Source organism: Dama dama, chromosome 5, assembly GCF_033118175.1.
Source record: "Dama dama isolate Ldn47 chromosome 5, ASM3311817v1, whole genome shotgun sequence".
Taxonomy (NCBI): Eukaryota; Metazoa; Chordata; class Mammalia; order Artiodactyla; family Cervidae; genus Dama; species Dama dama.
Window position 1 is genome coordinate 92,232,380 of NC_083685.1, and position 20,838 is coordinate 92,253,217.

General features: G+C 49.7%; 3 protein-coding genes across 9 annotated transcripts; 1 reads left to right on the forward strand and 2 right to left on the reverse strand.

The window, feature by feature from the left end:
* Window positions 1–2,930: 2,930 nt before the first annotated feature.
* Window positions 2,931–3,364, reverse strand: LOC133055916 (diazepam-binding inhibitor-like 5). The gene has a single exon (XM_061140997.1). The coding sequence runs from the start codon at window positions 3,276–3,278 to the stop codon at window positions 3,015–3,017; it is 264 nt and encodes an 87-aa protein (XP_060996980.1). The 5' UTR covers window positions 3,279–3,364; the 3' UTR covers window positions 2,931–3,014.
* Window positions 3,365–4,065: 701 nt separating this feature from the next.
* Window positions 4,066–10,776, forward strand: GEMIN4 (gem nuclear organelle associated protein 4). Its single transcript, XM_061143022.1, has 2 exons — window positions 4,066–4,208; window positions 7,418–10,776. The coding sequence occupies exons 1-2, from the start codon at window positions 4,199–4,201 to the stop codon at window positions 10,585–10,587; spliced, it is 3,180 nt and encodes a 1,059-aa protein (XP_060999005.1). The 5' UTR covers window positions 4,066–4,198; the 3' UTR covers window positions 10,588–10,776.
* Window positions 10,777–11,760: 984 nt separating this feature from the next.
* Window positions 11,761–20,734, reverse strand: TLCD3A (TLC domain containing 3A). Of its 7 annotated transcripts, XM_061143023.1 has the most exons (5): window positions 20,545–20,734; window positions 20,006–20,089; window positions 15,995–16,199; window positions 14,400–14,495; window positions 11,761–13,490 (listed from the first exon to the last, which is right to left on the reverse strand). In XM_061143023.1, the coding sequence occupies exons 1-5, from the start codon at window positions 20,664–20,666 to the stop codon at window positions 13,221–13,223; spliced, it is 777 nt and encodes a 258-aa protein (XP_060999006.1). In that variant the 5' UTR covers window positions 20,667–20,734; the 3' UTR covers window positions 11,761–13,220. The 7 variants fall into 7 exon arrangements, 6 of the variants coding, with proteins under 6 accessions (XP_060999006.1, XP_060999007.1, XP_060999012.1 ...); XM_061143024.1 differs by lacking the exons at window positions 20,006–20,089; window positions 20,545–20,734 and adding an exon at window positions 18,795–19,031; XM_061143025.1 differs by lacking the exons at window positions 11,761–13,490; window positions 14,400–14,495 and adding an exon at window positions 18,795–18,867 and having other exon boundaries at window positions 16,001–16,199.
* Between the last annotated feature and the right edge of the window lie 104 nt (window positions 20,735–20,838).

Sequence of the window (20,838 nt, forward strand, 5' to 3'; positions counted from 1 at the left end):
GTAAAAGTCATTATTTAAAGGTGGTGGTCAGTTCCACACTTTAGGGAAGAAACTAAGGAGATTGGAAAGGACTGACTCAGAAGTTACCAGTTCCTACACAATATACATGAAATTACTTGCAAATCATAGCCTCTAAAACCAATTGTGGGTTTAAATGCAAACCAAACTATGTTCTTACTGTCCACAATTGGTTCACCTTTTTCCTATGCATAGAGAAATTATTATATGAATTTTGGATAATCAAGTAAATGCCTTGTCTGTCTTCTTTAGACTACAATTCATTAATTCTCAGGTTTTCTGTTAGATTATTAAGTAATTCTTGATGTTTCTCTCTAGTAATACTGTTTTCCTGAAAAGAAACTATACTTTTCCCAGTGTGTTAGACTGCTTTGTTGCAGCCTTCTATTTTGCCAAGTATGTGGAATCTTTGTTTTCTGAGGAGGGATCAAACTCATGCCCCCTGCAGTGGAAGTATGCAGTCTTAACCACTGGACCACTAGGGAAGTTCCTGATGTGGCCTTCTAAGTTTGTTATAGTAAAATAAGTGGTTTATGTAAGTACTAAACACATGCTAGATTCCTCTTTATCTTACCCCCAATTTTTTCTCCTACATGTTCAGCTCTGCACAAGAGAACTGAATGCCGTTTATCTGTCTGGGACATTGTAACTTTATGACACCAGACCCCTTTTATTTCTCTCATTGCCTGTCATTTTCCCTTTGTTGCAGTCTTTAATATTTTATTCATCCTAAAACCATTTACTATACCACTTTTACCTTTTATCAAGCAGTCCAAAAGTTGACCTCTGCACAAGGCAGCTACTAATTTTAAACCAGAAGTTACTACTTTCCCTCCCCTGGGGATGTAATGGTTTAAAGATGGTTTTATCCATGCTGGTGTTTTTAAACAGATGAAATTGTAAAGTTCCTCTGTTTTTCCAGAGTTATGTTTTCAGAATAGTGATTTTGTTTTTTTGACCTTCAGGGTTGTGGTTCTAATATATTAAGTTGAAGTTCAAATATCTCTTGGGTTTAAATCCAGAGAGACTGTGATATGAGAGTTCTCCCAGGTTAGCCTGGAGAGTTAGTATGAAATCCACATTTGTCTGACATTGGGATGGAATTAGCAAAGCCCAGGACTTTCAGTGCTCCTCAATGCGACTTTCTGCCTATCTTACCTGTCCCATGATGTCATTGTGGTCTAGCGGAGTTTCCAGGAGGGTTCCCCATTGTCCACTGAAATTTATGGTAGAAGTTGATGGGACATTTCAGTTTGGTCTAAGATAGCTTTCCTTTACCCTTGGGAAATCTGTAGAAAACTTATTACTCTGTCCTTAAAGAGAAGTAAAGCACCTTTGCCTCAGACATCTTTATAAGGTAATAGAGCCAGTGGTTCAAAAATATAAACAGTATAAAAAGGTACTTACTGAAAAGCCTTGTTCCTCCCCATCAATCCCATACCCCCTTTCTCCTCGTTAAGCATACACATACGTTCTTTCCCCAAAAATTTTAGCACACTGTGTATACTATACCTTACTTAAAAAAAAAGGATTCTGCAGTTGCTGTCTAGAGTCCTTATGGTATAGTTTATTGGGTTTTATAGTGATTTACAGAATGGTATGGCTATATATTACAGCACCTAAATTGACATATTTTGGAACAAGGTGTTCTATTATTATTTTTACTATTAATTCACATTTAATATGAATCATGGTCCTAAAAGCATCAAAATGTATTCATAGTATCTTCCAGAGAGAACAGCACCATTGTACAGTGTGGGTCTTGTCCAATTTGTAGTTAAAAGGAATAGGCCTTTAGTCACTGTGGTATCCTGAGTACACGTGATTCTTAGGTAATGCGGTTAGTCTGTAGCAACTTTCTGAGAATATGTGAACACAAATTCTTGAAGAAGATACCTGGCCAGATCTGGTTTCCTTTACCCTTTGAAGTCTTCTTTATGGTTGTTGATTCTATTGTTAAAGAGTCCTCCATGAACTGGAGCTGGCCTGATGTCATGAGCTAGGAAAAGTTTTTAATTCAGAGTATTGGGAAATTCCATGCCATAGCTGACTTTTCTTCTCTGGAATGTCTTTAATAATACCATTTAGCACTCCTGTCTCAGGGCACCATTGTGCATTGATGACTCAATGAAAACACTTAAGAGGAGACGCTGAGTTTAGGTGCCTTAGCCCCAGCACAGGTCAAGGGATGTGTTGTGCTCCCCAAGCAAATCCCACTTACATATGTATACACACTGTCCCACAAACATCCCCAAGCGGAAACCAAGGCTAGCTAAGGGACTGGTCCCAAGAAAAATTTGGTTGCATGGTCTTAAATGTGTCTTTCAGAGGCAGGGATTTTGAAACCATCCATTCCAATGTTTCTCAACTGCTGTGTTGTGATGCACAGTTTCAAAGTGTGACTTCCCTCAAAACATTAACTTCACCAGGCCTGTGTTCAGTAGGGGCTTTTGGTAGTGGGACTTAACTTCAGCTTTTCGGAAGACGAGGCCCCACCCTCACCCCTATAATGTTGGGTTAATAGTGAATCAACAGTCCCTGGAGAGACAAGGGGCCTCAGACTCCTCTCCTTCCTTCTCCTCCTCTCCTTCCTTCTCCCCCTCCCCTTCCCAGAGGTTGAACCTCAGGAGGATGGTCTCACTGACCTCAAGTCTGAGCATGATTCTGCCCCAGCTCCTCTGCTTCTGCTGAATATCTACATATGCTCTGGGAAAAGGAAGGCTGGGAACTCAATCCTACAGAAAGCCAGTTTCGACAGAACTTTCCCTCAAGGAGAGACCCTTTCATAGATTTTGGATCCCTCCCCCTCAGGACTCTCTTTTTATCACACACACACTATTCATCAGTTGTGCAGCAGCCGTCACCATCGTGAAGTTAAAGTGATTTATTGAGGTCTCAGCTACGGTGGTGGTTACAGCCTCAGGACACTTCGGCCCTCAAAAGGTCTTTAAAACTGCCTCCTTCCCTACCAGAGCCACCCTGCTACCCTGTCCTCCCTAACCAGCTTCATTTTTCTTTAGTTCTTCCACTTTGGCAATGTAGATCCTCATGGCATCCATCTTGGACATCCCTTTATTTACATTCCATGCCTCCCACTTGGCCTTGGCTTTCAGGTCGGTGGCAGGTGGGGCTGGGATGTTGCAGTCGCCCTGGGTGGCCTGTTTGTAATAGCTGTACACCAACAATTTCTCCTGATCGCTCACCGGCGCCTTCAATTGCTTGATGGCAGCGCAGGCCATCTCAAACTCCACTTGGCACATTGAGGGTGCTGAGGCTGGGCCCTGCTGTCCTTTCTAGGTGGTGCCTGGCACTAGAAGCTGGAGGATGGAGAGTTAGAAACATTCGAGGCGGGTGATTAAGGCCGGGAAGGAGGGAAAGGGAGACAAGACAATGTGTGGGAAGGACAGAGGATATGCGTCTGTTTTCTCAGTGAGGCGTCAAGCGTGGGCTTTCTTACAGTACAGATTACAAACGGGGGCCCCTTGGATTAGATCTCCCACACAGGCGTTCTGGCTCGCACCATGCATTTTCTGCGAAGGACAACCGTTAACATTTCAAAGGTGTTTGTGATGCCAGAAAATAATGGAGCAACTGCTGCTGTCAGAAGGAAGAGTGCTGAGGACCACGCGTGTTGGAGTGGGACAGGAGCCCCGCTGCGGGGGAGGAAGGCTCTCAAGGAGTGATGTGTCCATGCGGGTTAATGGGCAGCCTGGGGAGGGGTATTTAGTGAGGGTGAACTGTGGCAGGGGGGATTACAGGATGTTGGAGAATGCGAGGCCGAGGTCAGAGCTAACGGGAAGGACCAACTGGAACCCAGGAAACGGGGGTTGCACTGACTCCTGGCTGCGCGCGGCGGGGACTTGGGTGGGGGTAGTGGGCGGTCCTTTGGGGGCGGGGCCCGGGTACCTGCCTGTTCGTTGGTGGGAGGGCTCCGGCCGATAGGGGGCGCTGTGGGCCTGGCGGTCCTGACGCCGCCGGCGGTTAGCTGGGACCGCGCGTGCGCGCGGGGCGGCGGAGGCCGGGTCTGTACCGCCCGGATCCCGAGCTGAGACTGCGAGCGGGGGCCGAGGCACGGCCTATTGTCCCGCCCCCCCGGGGCCGCCCATTGTGTCGTGACGCTGACGTCGTCCTCTCAGCGCGGAGCGGGGGGGCGGTCCGCGCCGCCGCCGGAGTCGCCGCCATGGACCTAGGTGGGTGCTCGGCTTCCCAGGCCCGGGCCCACGTGGGCCGCGGTCCCACAACCGGTGACCAGGCAGTGCTGAGCGGGCCTGGGCTCAGGGAGACCTCTGGGCCGGGGAGGGAGTTGGGAAGGCGAGGGTGTCCTGGAGACCGGGGGTCGGGAGGTCGGGCTCTAGCCAACTACTCCTCCGCCCGCCTCTGGCCAGCTCCGGGCCCCTTTCCACGTGAAGGGCCCAGCGGATGAGAAGTTTACGTTCCCGAGAGTTGTCAGGTTCGGGCACGTGTTTTGGAAAAGGCCGGTCTCCCGGAGCGCCTGGGAGAATCCGCTTGGATCCCTAACAGTCTCATTCATTGAACGTCTGTTGAGTTCTTGAGCAAGTATCTGACTCTCTTGAGGTGCTCGTGGATAGAAGGAGATGCTACCGTATCCGTTTCACCAGAGTTTGGGCAACTTTTCACTGAGGTCACGTGTGTACAGGGTCGAGCCTGGTGCCTTTGCGCGGGACTAGCGTTTTTCAGACCAGCAGTTGTGGGCGCCGGTTGCAGCAGCCGAGGTGGCACGTGCCTCTTGAATACTGAGAGGCCAGGTCTGGGAGAAGGGAGTGGGGACCTGGTATAAATTTGCAGCTGCTTGCCCAGCGCCACCCCACCTCCCGCCAGACGTGCTCTTAAGGGACTGAGACCTGGAGGCTGTCCTGGAAGGGCTGGGGTGAGGCTTCCAAAGGTGTGCCAGTGTTAGGAGGCTGTAGAGGAATATTCTGGACCCTGCCCCCAGCCAGCTCCTCCGTGGTAGAGGGTAGAGTTGGAAGAGTTTGGAGCCTGAAGCTGAGGTGATCTCTCTCCCAGCCCCACCGCTTTGGAGTTCCGACATCCTGCGCAAATTGCTTCTGAGTCTTAACGTTCTCATGTCTGAAACAGGAATGGTCCTCAAAAGGTTGATGTCACCATCAAAAGAGATCTTATATGCATACCAACCAGCACAGTGCCTGGTACAGAGTAAGCACTTAATCAACATAAGGAGTGGGCACTCACAAGCACCAGTTAACCATAAGTGATAAAACACTTGGGATTTGCCCAGCTATTAACTGCTTCTGGGACTTACTCCTTCAGGTAGCACAAATGTCCCTGGACGGTGAGTCTCTGGTTCCAAACATCTCAACTGAGTGGATAGTGCAATAAAATTAAATGTACAGAGTCAGAAGGGAGCCTATTTGGGGGCCCTGGCAGAGCAGCCTGAGCCAGAAAGAAGGCCCAGAACCCCCAGGGAGACTCCTCAGCAACCCAGCTCTTCCTGGGAGTCTGCCTCTGCCACTGGGCAGCCAGGTGGCGTGCCCTCGCGAACAAGTGGATTGCAGCAGAAAACAGTGTATTTACGCTCCTAATGGAAAGGGCAGGATAGAACCCTGGCCCATGAAGATAGAGAAGCTGTATCTTTGGGGGCACGAGGGACTGGCCCTGAGAGAGAGGGGAGAAGTCAGGAATATTGAAGAGTGAGCAGTGTTTGTACAGTGATTTAGTTTCTCAACCAAAGGAAATACACCTTCGAGAGCTCTGTCTCATGTTTCTGAGCTGGAGGAAGGGAAAGAATAGGGGCAAGATTTTAGTTCTGCCAACGGTGGAAAGGTTTGGGGGAACCAGAGTTCATCAAGCACCTCATCAGGGTTTTTTCGTTTTTTGGTTGCACCCAGTCTTAGTCGTGACATGGGAGATCTTTTAGTTGCGGCATGTGGGATCTAGTTGCCTGACCAGGGATTGAACCCTGCCTGGCCCTCTGCATTGGAAGCCTGGAGTTATAACCACTCAATCACCAGGGAGGTCTCAGACTCTGTCCTGTCTTATTGTTGTTCAGTCACTCAGTCATGTCGGACTTATTGTAGCTATATCTTATTTAACCCTCAGCAGCCCTGAGAGATGGGTTTGGGAGCCAACAGTGGGCACAGACCCAATGCCAAGGGCTTGACTAGTATATACTGTTAATATTTGACCCTCACAGTTATAATGTGCAGTCTGTATTATCCCCACATATGCAGAAGGGAAGCTCAGAGAAGTAATCTGTCCAAGATGACACCGCTTTTGAATGGCTGAGCTAGGATTTAATACATGTCTGTCTAAACATCCCCTTCCTTGCTAAATCTATGTCGACTCATGGCTCACTGAAGGAAGGACTCTTCTGAATCAAGTGCAGTCTTTTTTATCTATTTTCCTCTTGGTTTCTACAAAAGAAACCAGGACCCTTAGCAGCTTATTCTCTGATGGAAAAAGTTGTAGGAATTGAATTATTTCCTCAAAAGGCAGACCATTTGAGATCCATTTGCAAGACAAGATTTTTAGAGAAAAGTAAGGAGGCTGGACTTGTCTGAGTGCTGCTGTACCCACAGCCCTGGTCCATGCCCCCTCCTAGTCTTTTTTGTTACTTAGAAGCTCAATGTCGTGTCCTGCAGTACATACTTGGTGGCTGCTGTAGTTTGGTCCTGTCCTTGTGTTTTCTTTCTCTCTCTCTCTCTCTCTCTCTCTCAACACTTCCTCCCCAAAGCCTCTGCTGGTCCATCCTTTGCTGGAGGGCCTCACCTCCAGGCAGATTCCTTGAGTTACCTTTCAAGGCTGACTTTCCAGCCCCCTGTTCCCATTGCCAGAGGACATCTCTACTTTAATGTTCTTCCTTCAAACTCCAAATGACCAAAACTGACCAGTGTTCCCTCCCAGCCCAATTCTTGTGTCCCCTGTGTCCAGCGGTGCCTGTTGTCTTCCCAGTTGCAGGCTAGAGAGCTTTGTTGTTGTCAGTTAATCGCTAAGTCATGTCCGACTCTTGTGACCCCCACTGGACTATAAGCCTGCCAGGCTTCTCTGTCCATGGGATTTCCCAGGCAAGAATACTGGAGTGGGTTGCCATTTCCTTCTCCAGGGACTCTTCCTGACTGAGGGATTGAACCCAGGTCTCCTGCATTAGAGGGCAGATTCTTTATCACTGAGCCACCAGGGAAGCCCCTAGAGAGCTGGGAGTCCTTTTTGATTCCTCAGGTAAATCCTTTGACTCCAGGTCTGCAGCAGCTCCTGGAGCCACCCCTTTTTCCCTGCTCCCACCGATCTCATTCAGAACCCTATCATCTGTACCCCTAATCATGACAGCCCACCAACCAACTGCTGTCTCTCTCTAACCTCTGCTTACTGTTCGGGAAAATTTTTCATCATGTTCTATCCTGTTGGACTTCTGTCTTCACAGGACCTTTGAATATCTGTGAGGAAATGACTATCCTGCACGGGGGCTTCTTGCTGGCCGAGCAGCTGTTCCGCCCCAAAGCACTGGCTGAACTGACCAAGTCTGACTGGGAGCACGTTGGGCGGCCCATTGTGGAGGCTCTGAGGGAGATCTCCTCTGCCACAGCCTGCTCCCAGCCCTTTGCCTGGAAGAAGAAAGCGCTGATCATCATCTGGGCCAAGGTGCTAGAGCCCTACCCCATCATCCCTTCCGACATGGAAACCCGCTGGCAGGAAGATGTGTTCTTCTCTGTGGGCAACATGATCCCCACCATCAATCACACAGTCCTCTTTGAGCTGCTCAAGTCACTGGAAGCCTCTGGACTCTTTATCCAACTCCTGATGGCCCTGCCCACCACTGTCTGCCGTGCAGAACTAGAGCGCTTTTTGGAGCACATGACCATCGACACTTCTTCCAAGGATGTGGCCTTCTTCCTCGACGTCTGGTGGGAAATGATGAAGCACAAGGGCAATCAGCAGGACCCCCTGCTCTCCCAGTTCCGGACAATGGCCCACAAGTACCTGTCCTCCTCCGATGACTTCTCTCACCCCCCGAAGAGGTTCAAGTCTGATCCAGATGTGTGTCCAACCATGCCCCTGCTGGCCATGCTGCTCACGGGGCTGAAACAAATCCAAGACAGGATCCTGTGCCCCGGGATGAAGTGCTGCACCTTAGCCAACTTGGCTGACATGCTGACCGTGTTTGCGCTGATGGAGGAGGATCCCCAGGAAGTGTCCGCGACTGTGTACCTGGACAAGCTGGCCACGGTGATCTCCGTGTGGAACTCGGACACCCAGAACCCATATCACCAGCAGGCACTGGCAGAGAAGGTGAAGGAGGCGGAGCGGGACATCAGCCTGACCTCCCTGGCCAGGCTGCCGAGTGAGACCATCTTCGTGGGCTTCGAGTTCCTGCGCAGCCTGCTGCAGGAGTGGGGGGAGGAGCTGCAGGCCTTGCTCAGCAGCAACCAGGGGACCAGCTACGACAGCTTCCGGCTCTGCGACAGCCTGACCTCCTTCAGCCAGAACCTGAAGCTCTACCTGGACACCACCAGCCTGGCCAAGGAGGAGAGGCAGGTGGTCTCTGAGCTGGCAGAGTGCGTGGGGGACTTCCTGAGGAAGACGAACAGGGTGGTGAGGAGCAAGGGCAGCGAGCAGAACATCACCGCCTCCATCGCCATGGCCATCATCGAGCAGAAGATGGACCGCCACATGGAGATGTGCTACATCTTCGCCTCCGAGAGGAAGTGGGCCTTCTCGGACGAGTGGCTTTCGTGCCTGCTCAACAACCGGGCTCTCTTCCGAGAGCCGGGCCTGGTGTTAAAGCTGCTGGAGACGGTGATGGAAGTCGGCACGACAGACAGGGCCGTCTCCGAACCTCAGATCAAACAGGTGGTCGACTTGATCCTGGAGTGTTACGCACACCTCTCGCTGCCAGATAAAAACAAAGTCCTCTCTGGGGTCCTGCTCTCCTGGGGGCGCAAGGGCCTCTCCGAGAAATTGTTAGCTCACTTGGAGGGCTTTCAGGAGGACCTCAACACAACTTTCAACCAGCTCTCACAGAGCGCCTCTGAACAGGGCTTGGCTAAGGCTGTTGCTTCTGTGGCCCGCCTGGTCATCCTGCACCCGGAGATCACGGTGAAGAAAGTGTGCAGCATGGCTGTGGTCAACTTTGGCACCCACAAGTTCCTGGCTCAGATTCTCACTGCCTTCCCCGCCCTCCGGTTCACGGAAGAGCAGGGGCCCGACCGCTCCACCACATTCGTGGTGTCCTGTCTCAAAGAAACGGTCTGGACCAAGCTCTCGACACCCCGGGAGGAGAAGCAGTTTCTGGAGCTCCTGAGCTGCCTGGTAAGTCCTACAAAGCCCCAAGGGATTCCAGTTGCTGCTCTGCTTGAGCCAGATGAGGTGCTAAAGGAGTTCGTCCTGCCTTTCTTAATGCTGGAAGTCAAAGAGGTGGACCTCAGTCTGAGGATCTTCATCCAGACTCTGGAAGGGAGCACAAACCTGGAGGAATACTGGCTGCAGTCCTGCTCTCCGTTCCCGCTCATCTTCAGCCTGTGCCAGCTCCTTGATGGCTTCAGCAAATACTGGCAGCTCCCCAAGGAGAAGCGCTGTCTCCCCCTGGATGGGAAGGACCTGGCCATCCACATCCTGGAGCTCCTCTGTGAGGTGGTCTCAGCTAATGCCGACACCTTCTCCCCGGACACCTGGGTCAAGTCCCTGTCCTGGCTCCACCGGAAGCTGGAGCAACTGGACTGGACTGTGGGCCTGAGACTGAAGAGCTTCTTTGAGGGCCACTTCAAGTGTGAGGTGCCAGCCACGCTCTTTGAGATCTGTAAGCTTTCTGAGGACGAGTGGACCTCCCAGGCCCACCCCGGGTATGGGCCTGGTACAGGCCTCCTGGCCTGGATGGAGTGCTCCTCCATCTCTAGCAGCATCTCTGAGCAGATGCTCGCCCTCCTGGTGGTGGATGTGGGCAACCCTGAGGAGGTCAGGTTGTTCAGCAAGGGCTTCCTGGTGGCCCTGGTGCAGGTCATGCCATGGTGCAGCCCCCAGGAATGGCAGTGCCTTCACCAGTTGACCCGGAGATTGTTGGAGAAGCAACTCCTGCATGTCCCCTACAGCCTGGAGTATATACAGTTCGTTCCTCTGCTCAACCTGAAGCCCTTTGCCCAGGAGCTCCAACTCTCTGTACTCTTGCTTAGAGCTTTTCAGTTTCTCTGCAGCCAGAGCTGCCGTAACTGGCTCCCCGTGGAGGGCTGGAGCCACGTGGTCAAGCTCCTCTGCAACAGTCTGACCAATCTCCTGGACTCCGTTCGGTTGATACAGTCAGTTGGCCCTTGGGCCCAAGGACAAGAGCAGGACCTGACCCAGGAAACCCTGTTTTTCTACACCCAGGTGTTCTGTCATGTTGTGCACATCATGGCCATGGTCCCCCAGGAGGTCTGTGAACCTCTCTATGTCTTGGCCTTGGAGATCCTCACCTGCTACGAAACGCTGAGCAAGACCAACCCTTCTGTCAGCTCCTTGCTCCAGAAAGTAAATGAGCAGCGCTTCTTAAAGTCCATCGCCGAGAACATCAGCCCTGAGGAGCGACGCCAAACCCTCCTGCAGAAGATAAGCAACTTCTGACCTCCGTGGGTCAGAAAACAGCCGGGCCTCCACTTGGTGGGCTCAATGGGGACTGGAGCAGAGAAGCAGAAACTTTTCAGTCATGTGGAATTGTACACAAGCCCCAAAATAAGACAGTAACAGTGTAAAGAAAATAGTTTCTTAGGTATTTGTAACATACAGGTTGTAATAAAATTCTCTTGAGTTTGACCTTGCCTCTTTTGAGTGTTTCTCAACAGTCTTGGCTCCTCAGTACACTCTGAAACTGGGCTCACCTTGACCTGAGCTCTTAGCTAGGGCGAACTTGTTCATCATTGCACTTCTCCCTAGAAAGAAGTCTAAAGGTGAAACACTCAGGTAGACAGATTACAAGGCACATGCGTTCTTTTGCACTGAAACTCTTAAGAGACATTTTGTGGTGTCTTGGAAAGGGCAGGAACTAGGAAAAGGACTCTTGTTCTGCTACCAGTTGGCCAAGTGATTTGTGTGCCCACAAGGCCTGCAGCCACTGTAAGAGGAGGAGGTTGAGCCAAGAACATTAAGTGTTCGGGGGCTAGGTCAGTAACCTCCGGAAAATGAGTGTCTTCAGTCAAGAACTTCTGCCCCCCCGGTGTTACCTCCATCCATTCACTGGATCCCAAAGGGGCTATACTGAAACTGGTAAACACAGCAGAGACGTGTTCAAAGGATGGGTGCAATTATCCTCTGCCTAGGATGGGTTGTCATGGTTTTGAAAAACATGTGGGAGTAGAAGATGGTGTGTGTGGAAGCATGAAAAGGCAAATTTAAGGTTGTCGGACGACTGGTGAGGTGTTTAACTAGGAGGCAAGGAAGGACAGATCCATACTCCCCAACATAGTGAGGCAGTATTCGGGTTCCCTCCTGCACCTTTAGGTTCGGGTTCAGGTTAGTGGGCTGGCTCTGTCTGTGGCCTACAATCGGGTTTCCACCCTCCTGACTCCTAGTTGGGATTCACCTAGGAAGAGAAGAAAGGGCCTAAAGTTACATGACCACTGGGCGTGAAGTCTAGAACTCTTGGCCCTGTGAATTACAGAAACACTTTAGAGTGAGGTATGAGCGAGGCCCTCCTAGAGACTAAAAGTGTTCACATATCCCCTTTCTCCGCAACAGCCCACCTCTGCCAGTTACATTGATAAGAACACAGACCAGAAACAAAGACACATAGTCACTTACTGGAAGTCGGCATGAATGTATTTCACAAATGAGAAGTAAGTTGGAAAATATTAGTGCAATTTAATCACCACAGGGGTGATTAATAAAGATATACTGATAGTAAACAAAACGGTAAAAAAATTACAGCATTTTTTTTAAACGGCACCCATTAAAGACTGAAATAGTCAAAATTTGAGACACTGTCACACATTCAGTACTTCTAAAAGTTGAGACAACAATGAATTAAAGGCACTTTTTAAAAAAAAATCTAGTTTTTCGATACCACTTGGGGAGAAATTCCATGGTAGCAGTTTCTAAAATCCTTCCTTATTGTTATGGAATAATTAGTGTTGGCACCAGAGGATGCTATTTGCAAATGGTAGGTAGGAGTCAGTCCACAGAACATATTTGGGCCAGGGCTGTCTTGCTCTCTTGCTCTCCAGCCTTCTGTGGCTAAATGGTGGTAACTCAGAGGAACAAGCTTTGGACCACAAGCTCTGGCTTATTAGGAAGCCGTCTAGACGAGACATCTCACGGTTTGGAATACTGAAGTCCATCCTACCCCATAGGAAAAGGAGTGTCAAAGAGTGGGGTTACCCAGTGAATAGCTCAGCAGTCATCATTTTGTGTTACCCCTGTAGTTTTAACAAGAGCATCCTGTATGTGTGGATATGGGAGAAGCTGGGCTTAAGGGTGCTTAAAAAGGGAACAGTATCTTACCTGTTGACAACAAGCTCCTAAGTTTGACATTGGTCTTTCCAAATCAGCCTGCAGAGGTGCTCACCCATGGGCCTTCCTGCCTACTCAGATGCTTCAGGCTCCCATCCCTGCCTCCTACTGCACCCTGCCAGAGAGACTTCTGATTGGAAGTCAGTAGACAGGATTTTATGTTGGCACATGGATGAGAATGAGGCAAAGGACCAACAGGTTATTTAGTAAACAATAAAAAACTACCTACCCACAGTGATTTTCCCAGGCCAGCATTATGTACATTATGACATAATGTACATTATGTACATTATTTACAAAAAATTATGTAAAGAACCAAGTTATCACTTGCTTCTGCTGGCCCAGTGTCTAGGTACTGCCCTGAGTGGTTGGAAAGGTGGGGAGCCACCAATATTAGGACCAGGCAGATGCCCAGCTGCTTAGCACCTTGGTACCCCTTTCTCCACACTCCCTGTTTCTACCTCCCAGAGCCCTGGAGGTAAGACCCAAAGAAGGATCCTTGGGCATTGCATTAAAACCACCTCGCTGCCAGTGGAGCTCTGACAGAATCCAACAGTTATTACTAAGGGAAAAAGTGCTTTTGCAAAAGGGGCAGGTTAGAAGAGGGAGGTGATACTGAATATCGTTTAGAAAAACTCAAATCCATCTGCTGAACAATATCCAAAAGGCTGAGGCCACCCAAGACACAATTTGCAATTTGGTCCAGGGAATACTGAGCGGAAGCGGCCTCGCTGCCTGACTCATGGGAGCCATCAAGTGTCCTTTTTGGCTGGAGGAACATCAAAGAGCCGGGCTGCCTTTTTGCATAGCAGAGAGAACCAGTAGATCTGGGGAGCGATGAGGAAGGCATTGGCCACATTGCAGTGGAAAGGAATGTGGAAGGGCACTCGGAGCAGGCTCAGTCCCTGCTGCCGGCCGTAGGACCAGTACATGAAGGGGAAAAGGAGGATCCGACACAAGAAGAAAGTGGTCAGTGTGAGGATTCCGTTCACCTTGTACAGCAGGGTATGCTGCTGCTTTAGCTGCAAAAGAAGAGGGAAGGAGAAAGCAAGGTCACCTTCGGGTTGTGACTAGCCCGAGTCCCACAATGTACAGGTCAAGCGTCTCCTTTTCTGACACTTGTAGAAAAGATCATTAAGTACTGCTGTATTGATACATGCATACAGTCTCAGATTTTTTCCAGCAGAGATGTGAAAGCCACCCAGCTGACAGGAGCCCAGAAACAGCAGATTAGAAAATCTGTGGACTTCCCTGGTGGGCCAGTGGTTAAGAATCCGCCGGCCAATGCAGGGGACACGGACTCAATCCCTGGTCTGGGACGATTCCACATGCCTCGGGGCAACGAAGCCCATGTGCCACAACTACTGAATCCTCACACCGCAACAAGAGAAGCGACAATGAGGAGCCCACACACAAGGATGAGTAGCCCCCAACCACTGCAACTAGAGGAAAAAAACTCGAGAGCACCAGTGAAGACCCAGTGCAACCAAAAATAATTTTAAAAACATTTATGACCAGGAAAAATTATATATAAAGTGGAAGTCACTCAGTCATGTCTGACTGTGTGAGTCCACGGAGCCCGCCAGGCTCCTCTGTCCGTGGAATTCTCCAGGCAAGAATACTGGAGTGAATAGCCATTTTCTTCTCCAGAGGATCTTCCCCACCCAGGGAGTAAACCTGGGTCTCCTGGATTGCAGGAAGATTCTTTACTGTCTGAGCCACCATAAAGAACTGGATCAAATGTGAAATCAAATGTACAATTTCACCCCCCTGACTTGGAAGACCAACTGAACTTTAAGTCTGTTCAGGGGTCTCCTACCCCACTATTTGTAGCACTAAAGGGATTTCTCCAACCACCCCCACCCCCAGTCTCCAAGGAAAAGCAGAGTCGGTTCCCTTGGCACTATTTCTGCCACTCCACCCATACATGCCTGAATCAGAATTCTGCCCAGCGATACAAATGGAGTGCTCAGTTCTGCTGTGAAGATGCAGCCGACAAAGAAGTCCCCAAGCTCTCCCCTGAGCTTCTGCAGAGGAAAAGAGGAAAGAGGAAATAAGTAATGGAGGTTGAGGAACCACCGGAAGGAAGGTTCTTAACTGGGACTATTCAAAAGGGTAACCCTGAGCAACCATGTGGGGGTGGGGGTGGGGGGTGAGGGAAAGTGCTCAATGGGCCAGTGCAGACCAGCTCACACTGGAGGGGCCTCCATAGCGCCCGGAATCCCCAGGGTCCAGAGGCAACTGCATCACACACGGGGCTTGCTCTGAATTTCAGTGCCAACCAAAAGAAACTCTGCAGCCCACTTTTGGGTGTCCACTTAGTCCTGCCAAGGACACTGAAGCCAGATCAGTTCCATAAAATGCGTGCCAGGCCCCATGCTTGATATTAGGGTCCCAACACAGTCAAGAGAGGCTTGTCAAAATCACGCCCTCTTGCTTCTCCTCTTATCCTTTCAGGAAAGCAGCACAGCGTGCAACAGCAGCACAGTATACCACCGAGGGGAGGTATGGAAACGCTCAGAGCCCCACTTTCTTCATCTACCATAGAAGGCTAACAGGTTCTCTAATGATCACATCTGATTGCTTGCGTGTGTGCTAAGTCGCTTCAGTTGTGTCTGACTCCTTGCAACCCCATGGACTGTAGCCCGCCAGGCTCCTCTGCCCATGGGATTCTCCAGGCAAGAATACTGGAGTGGATTGCCATTTCCTCCTCCAGGGGATCTTCCCAACCCAGGGATCAAACGCTCATCTCCTGTGGCTCCTGCATTGCAGGCAGATACTTTATCGCTGAGCAACCAGGGAACTCATGTCTAATTATTTCTAATAATTTCTAATGACTATTAGAAAGCTGTGAGTTTTTAAACCAAACACCTGTCACCCGGTAGGTTCTCGGGAATGACTCGTTATCCCCTCTGCATTCCCATTTCTCTTCCTTGTTGGGTGAGTTTTTTTATGGGGGGTGGAAAGCAGATCTGGGAAGAAATTAAGAGGCTGTTTGTTTTGAGAGTCTGTGCTTTTGTGACATCAAAATAATGTATACAGCCCTCTCTGGGCACTATTAGGGCAAATAACCAGTTGATGGAGCTACTCTCATTTCTTTAAACAGTCTTTATGTTGTATATTGGTTTTTATCTTTTTAAAAAAAAAATGTTTATTTATTTTACCATGCCAGGTCTTAGCTGTGGCATGTGGGATCTAGTTCCCTGACCAGGGATCGAACCCAGGCTCCCTCCACTGGAAGTTTGGAGTTTTAGCCACTGGATCACCAGGGAAGTCCCTGGTTTTTAATCTTCAATGAACTAAAGGCAGAACCTTTGACAAATGCTGGAGAAGCCTTGAGGGCTAGGGAATCACCAGTAAGGACGACCAGAAGTTTCAGATGTAATTCCTCCCTACACTGTGGCAGCAGCTGGCAGGAGGGCGGTGGGTAAGGCAGCGAAGGAGAGGAAAAGGGGGAATCTGATGGTCAGGGTGCCCAGTTCAACAAGAGAAACGAGTGACCTGGTGGCTGTCGGGAGGCCATTACCTGGGCGATGGGCACAAGAACAAGCAGAATGAACACATGGTGTGTGATCATGAGGCGGTTTTTGCTTAGGAAGTTTCGAAAAATGGTGAGGGAATGTCTGCTGCTCTGGTCCCCGGCTCGATACCATTCACAGAGGTACATGGCGTAGGTGTCATAGATCATGTAGGGAATCAAAAACCAGACATACTCTCGGGCAAGCCAGTGCCTGAAAGAAAGCATATACACAGTCCAGGAAGTAATTATGGGTATCAATTATGAAGGTTCACAGCCAGCCTCCACTTAAACACATTTGCTTTGGCTTTGTACTTCATCAGCTGTCTTGACCCCAGATACTTTACAGTGAAGATGCTGGAACTGACAGGGCGAGTGAATAACTTTCTTTAAATTTACGGGGCAAACTTATAAGTGCCAAAGCCTTAGAAAGCAAGGATTCCCTCAGCAGCCTGTGTTTTGGTGACTTGCCATCACTATTTGCCTACTCATTTGTAATGGCTTTTCTGGTACTTCGCGATACAGGCTGACTTTGAGGTAGATACCTCTACCAATGATTCAATTGCCCCACCAAGAAACTGGTTTGGAAGGTAGCCTACATCCCAAATCCAATATTTCTAGTTTAACTCCACTTGTTACTCAGCAGTTGAGTCTCTCTTACATCTGTCTGCAGCCCCACTCTAGGGAGTTTCTGGAAGCAGCCCTGGCCATTTTCTTTACAACTGCACAGCTGAACTCTGCCACTCATTAAGAAAAATGTGTCTGGAAACGAGCCCAGATCTCAAGGACTACCTTACATCGGACAGATACCCAAAGAGAACCCAGACAAAAGACAGGGTTCCATTTTCTTGTCCAAAGGAGTTGAATCAATATTTGCTGAGTCAAAATGATAGTATTATCACTGTCCCAGAGCAGATTTGAAGGGAAGTCTCTACATAATTTCAGAAATTTTGGTCCCAGAAAAGCCATTCTACAGAAAATATACGTGAAAAAAAAACATTAAAATGATGTACTATCTGGAGAAGGATTAGACTCACCAAATCAGCTAAGTTTAATGGAGTACCCACGTGTTAGGTAGATGAAACATTTCACTATTATGTGGCTCAAACTACCCAAACATCAGAATTGCCTGCAGTGCTTGTTTAGGACTCGATACCCCAGAGACTACACATGGTGTCGCAAGGGCCTCACATCTGTATCTTTACCTTTGTCCCAGGTGACTTAACCAAAGGAGCCCATCCACTGAACAGGCAACATTGGGAATAGATAGAGTGCCATTCACATTCTGGTTCCTGAATCATTCCACACTTAACCACAGCAAAACTAAGTAATGAGTAAGCTGTGAAACAGGCAAACAAGTAATGGCAGATTTAATATTCATGCAGGTCAATTAACAGCCAAGTTCCATTGAGGTAAAAAAAGATGCAATATTTATTCTGCTGCCCATCTGTGGTGTCCACTGCTTTCTTGAAGCAATCTCAATTAAAACAACTATGAAGAGCTACTAAAAGCTCAGCTGAAATATAACTGACCTCTCCCCTTGAGTGGAGCCCAGGGTTTTAAAATTTTGGACACAGTACCGATTCAGTAAGATGAGAAAGTGTGGCTATCAGAAGAATTCCCCAAAGATTTACTAGCAAGCAATCTGGATTATAATTTCAGCTACCAATAGCCTGGACCTTAACTACTTCTTTTATTAAATGAAGATAATAATCCTTGTCTTACTTCCCTGATAAAGTCATTGTGAAGATTAGAAAGTCAAAAGTAGGAGAGTTCTTTTATTTATTTATTGGCCATACCGCCATAGCGTATGGGATCTTAGTTCCCCAACCAGGGATTGAACCTGGGCCCTTGGCAGTGAACGTGTGCAGTCCTAACCACTGGACCTCCAGGAAATTCCTGATGAGAGTTCTTTTATTTTTTAAGTTATATTTATTTATTTTTGGCTGTGGCGGGTCATTGCTGCACAGGCTTTTCTCCGGTTGTGGTGAGCAGGGGCTACTCTTCGCAATGGTTCTGTTGTTTCGGAGCATGGGCTCTAGGGCTAGAGGACTTCAGTGGTTGCAGCTCCCGGGCCCCAGAGCACGGGCTCTACAGTGTGGTACATGGGTTCAGCTGCTCCGCAGCATGTGGGATCTTCCCAGATCAGGGATTGAACCTGTGTCTCCTGCACTGGCAGGCAGATTCTTTACCACTGAGCCACTGGTGAGCCCTGAGAGTCCTTTTAAATGTAAAAAGTACTGTCCAAATATAAGTGCTTAGGGAATTCCCTGGTGGTCCTGTGTTTAGGACTCTACACTGTCTCTGCTGGCAGATCACTGGTCTAAGGTCTAGCAAGCCTCACAGTATGGCCAAAACAAACAAACAAACAAAAGTAAGTGCTTAAATAGAGAAATTGCCTAGAGCTGTGGCTCTCAGCCCTTTTAAGGATCTGGATCTCTTTAAGATGATGATGAAAGCCCTGGCCCCACACATTCTGCATATAATTTGGGAAGATTCATAGACATCTCCTCCTACCTACAGACATTCTATATGAAGGCCTAAAGTTCAAGGGCATATGATAGAAAAATATTTGGATGAACAGACTATGAACCTCGAAGGCTTTTTCCCTGCCGCCAGATGATCTAGGTGCCTTTAGAGCATCCTTGTACATCCCTGTAAGGTGAGGGTGGTGTCTGTCTCCATTCTGAAAGCAGAGAATGAATCTAAGGGATAAAGTTACACAAAAGAAGGACCCTGAAAGCCAAACTCAGATGCCCAAGCCCCTGAGACACAAGGCTAAAGAACTGAAAGTTAATCGTGTGCAGACCTCTTTTCTGAAACGTGTAGCAGCTCCCTGCAGCTTGCCCAGGAGTACTGTGGGGCTGCATCCGCCTTTATCTCTGCAAAGGAGGTAGGTGTCAAGTTTGACCTGACAGACTGGAGTGAGGGAGCTTGCTGCAACATCAGAAAATGCTCAATTAAAATACATATTGAATCCAGCCAAGCAAAAGCTGTTAGCCTTAGATGTATGCAGTCAAAGTCACTTGACCTGTCTTCTCTCAGCATCTACAGTGCGTTGCCAATAGCTGGTCTTGTCTAAAAAGAGGCAAAAAAAGAAAAGCACAAACATCATGATGGCAGGACAAATCTCAAGTAAGATCCAGGCACAGAATTTGCAGGCCACAGTGAGTCAGACACCCCACTCAGGCTCCCCTGCCATTCCAGTCCCAACAGGCAAAAAGCAAGACTTTAAGCAAGTCACCATGAGAAAGGGATCAGGACAGGCTACTAACTTTCCCTGCACATTTGACAGTCGCTCTTCAACTTATCTGTGAGGAAGAAAGAGTGATTCTGAGAAACAAATGAAAAGGATGGCTTTAAAAGTGGGAGGTGAGATGGTGGGAACCACCATTGTACAGGTCTAAATACTATACAAAGTAGAGTCCAGGTCTTTATGATATGTTTTACCGGATGCACATTTGCTGCCCCAGCCCTGGACTGAGCTCTAACACGCACAGGAGTCAGTTTTCCAAAAGCTCCAGGAAACTCTTAATCACCTTCATCTTTCAGATGAAAGAAGAAAGCAGCATTTGTAAGGAAAGGGATGAGGGGTTTGTTCCTTTCTTTAGGAGGGCTCTACTAACCACACTGGACATACCTTGGCCCTGGAGTCCAGAGCAGGACCCCAGGAGGTCATTTAAAAGCATCAAAAGCCTTACTTTTACTTTTGAGTAATTTTCACAGATATCAATCTCATAAAGACCTTGGGTCGATAGACCACACTGTCCTCTAACACGCCTTAAATCATACTCAAGTCTCTAAATGTCATTCTCTAGCATTTCTAAGCTGCCGATGCTGAAGGAGGTGAGGAGAGGAGGGAACTAATTATGGTGCCCAAGTTTCACCCATTAACCAGCTGTCTGATGGCTTACGCTGATAAAGAACTAGTGACTGTGAGCCACTCAACTGTGGAAGCCTAGAAAGAGTTCGGCGCTGTGATTTGTGTAGCTTTCAACCGGCATCCGCATTGGATGTTACCTGTCGGTGATCACGTCGCTGCAGGAGCGGATGACGATGATCCCAGACCCGGTGGCCAACACAGCCTGCACGGAAGAAACCAGCCTAACGAGCGGCAGAAAAGAGAAACGGGGTGGGGTGGGGTGGTGAAGAGCGCCCTCAATCCAGCCCCACGGACAGCATGAAGCCAGAACCCTGCAACCTGACTTTCCCCAGGCTGCCGGGGCACCGAGGGCCGCTGCTGACCCCCCAAGCCACTGGTAGATGTCGGAGGTCGGGAGACGCTCCTTCCGGTCCTCATCAGCGCGGGCAGCCGACCCCCGCTTCTCGCCACCCCCACCCCTCCCCGGCAACCGCCTCCAGCCACCTCCGTCTTCCTCCTTCCCTCTGGGGCAGGACGCACAGGGTCCTCGGAGCGCTCCGGCCGGCGCCGCGGAGGGGCGAGGACCCGGGAGGCAGCCCCCTCGCTTCCTGTCGCCCCCCTTTTCCGCCCTGGGCTCGGCACGGGGCGGGCGCGGCCGGGACGGGTAGCCGGGCGGCGGCGCGGGCTCGCCCCGTACCTGGTGCTGATCATCACGCAGTCGTGGTGGGTCCAGGCGGGCCGCGCGCGCCGCAGCCCCCAGGTGCAGACCCCGAAGAGCCCCGGGAAGAAGAGCGAGCCCCAGGCCAGCGGCAGCAGCATGGGTGCTCGGGCTCGGCCGCCTCGCTCGGCGCCCTCGGCGTGGCTCGGTCGGCTCCGCGCGCGCGGCTCGGGGACTGGCGCGGCCCGCCCGCCCCTATTTCTACCCTCCGCCCTCCGCCCCCGTCCCGGCCCGCCGCGACTCTAGCCGCCGCCGGGCGATGGCCCGGAGCTC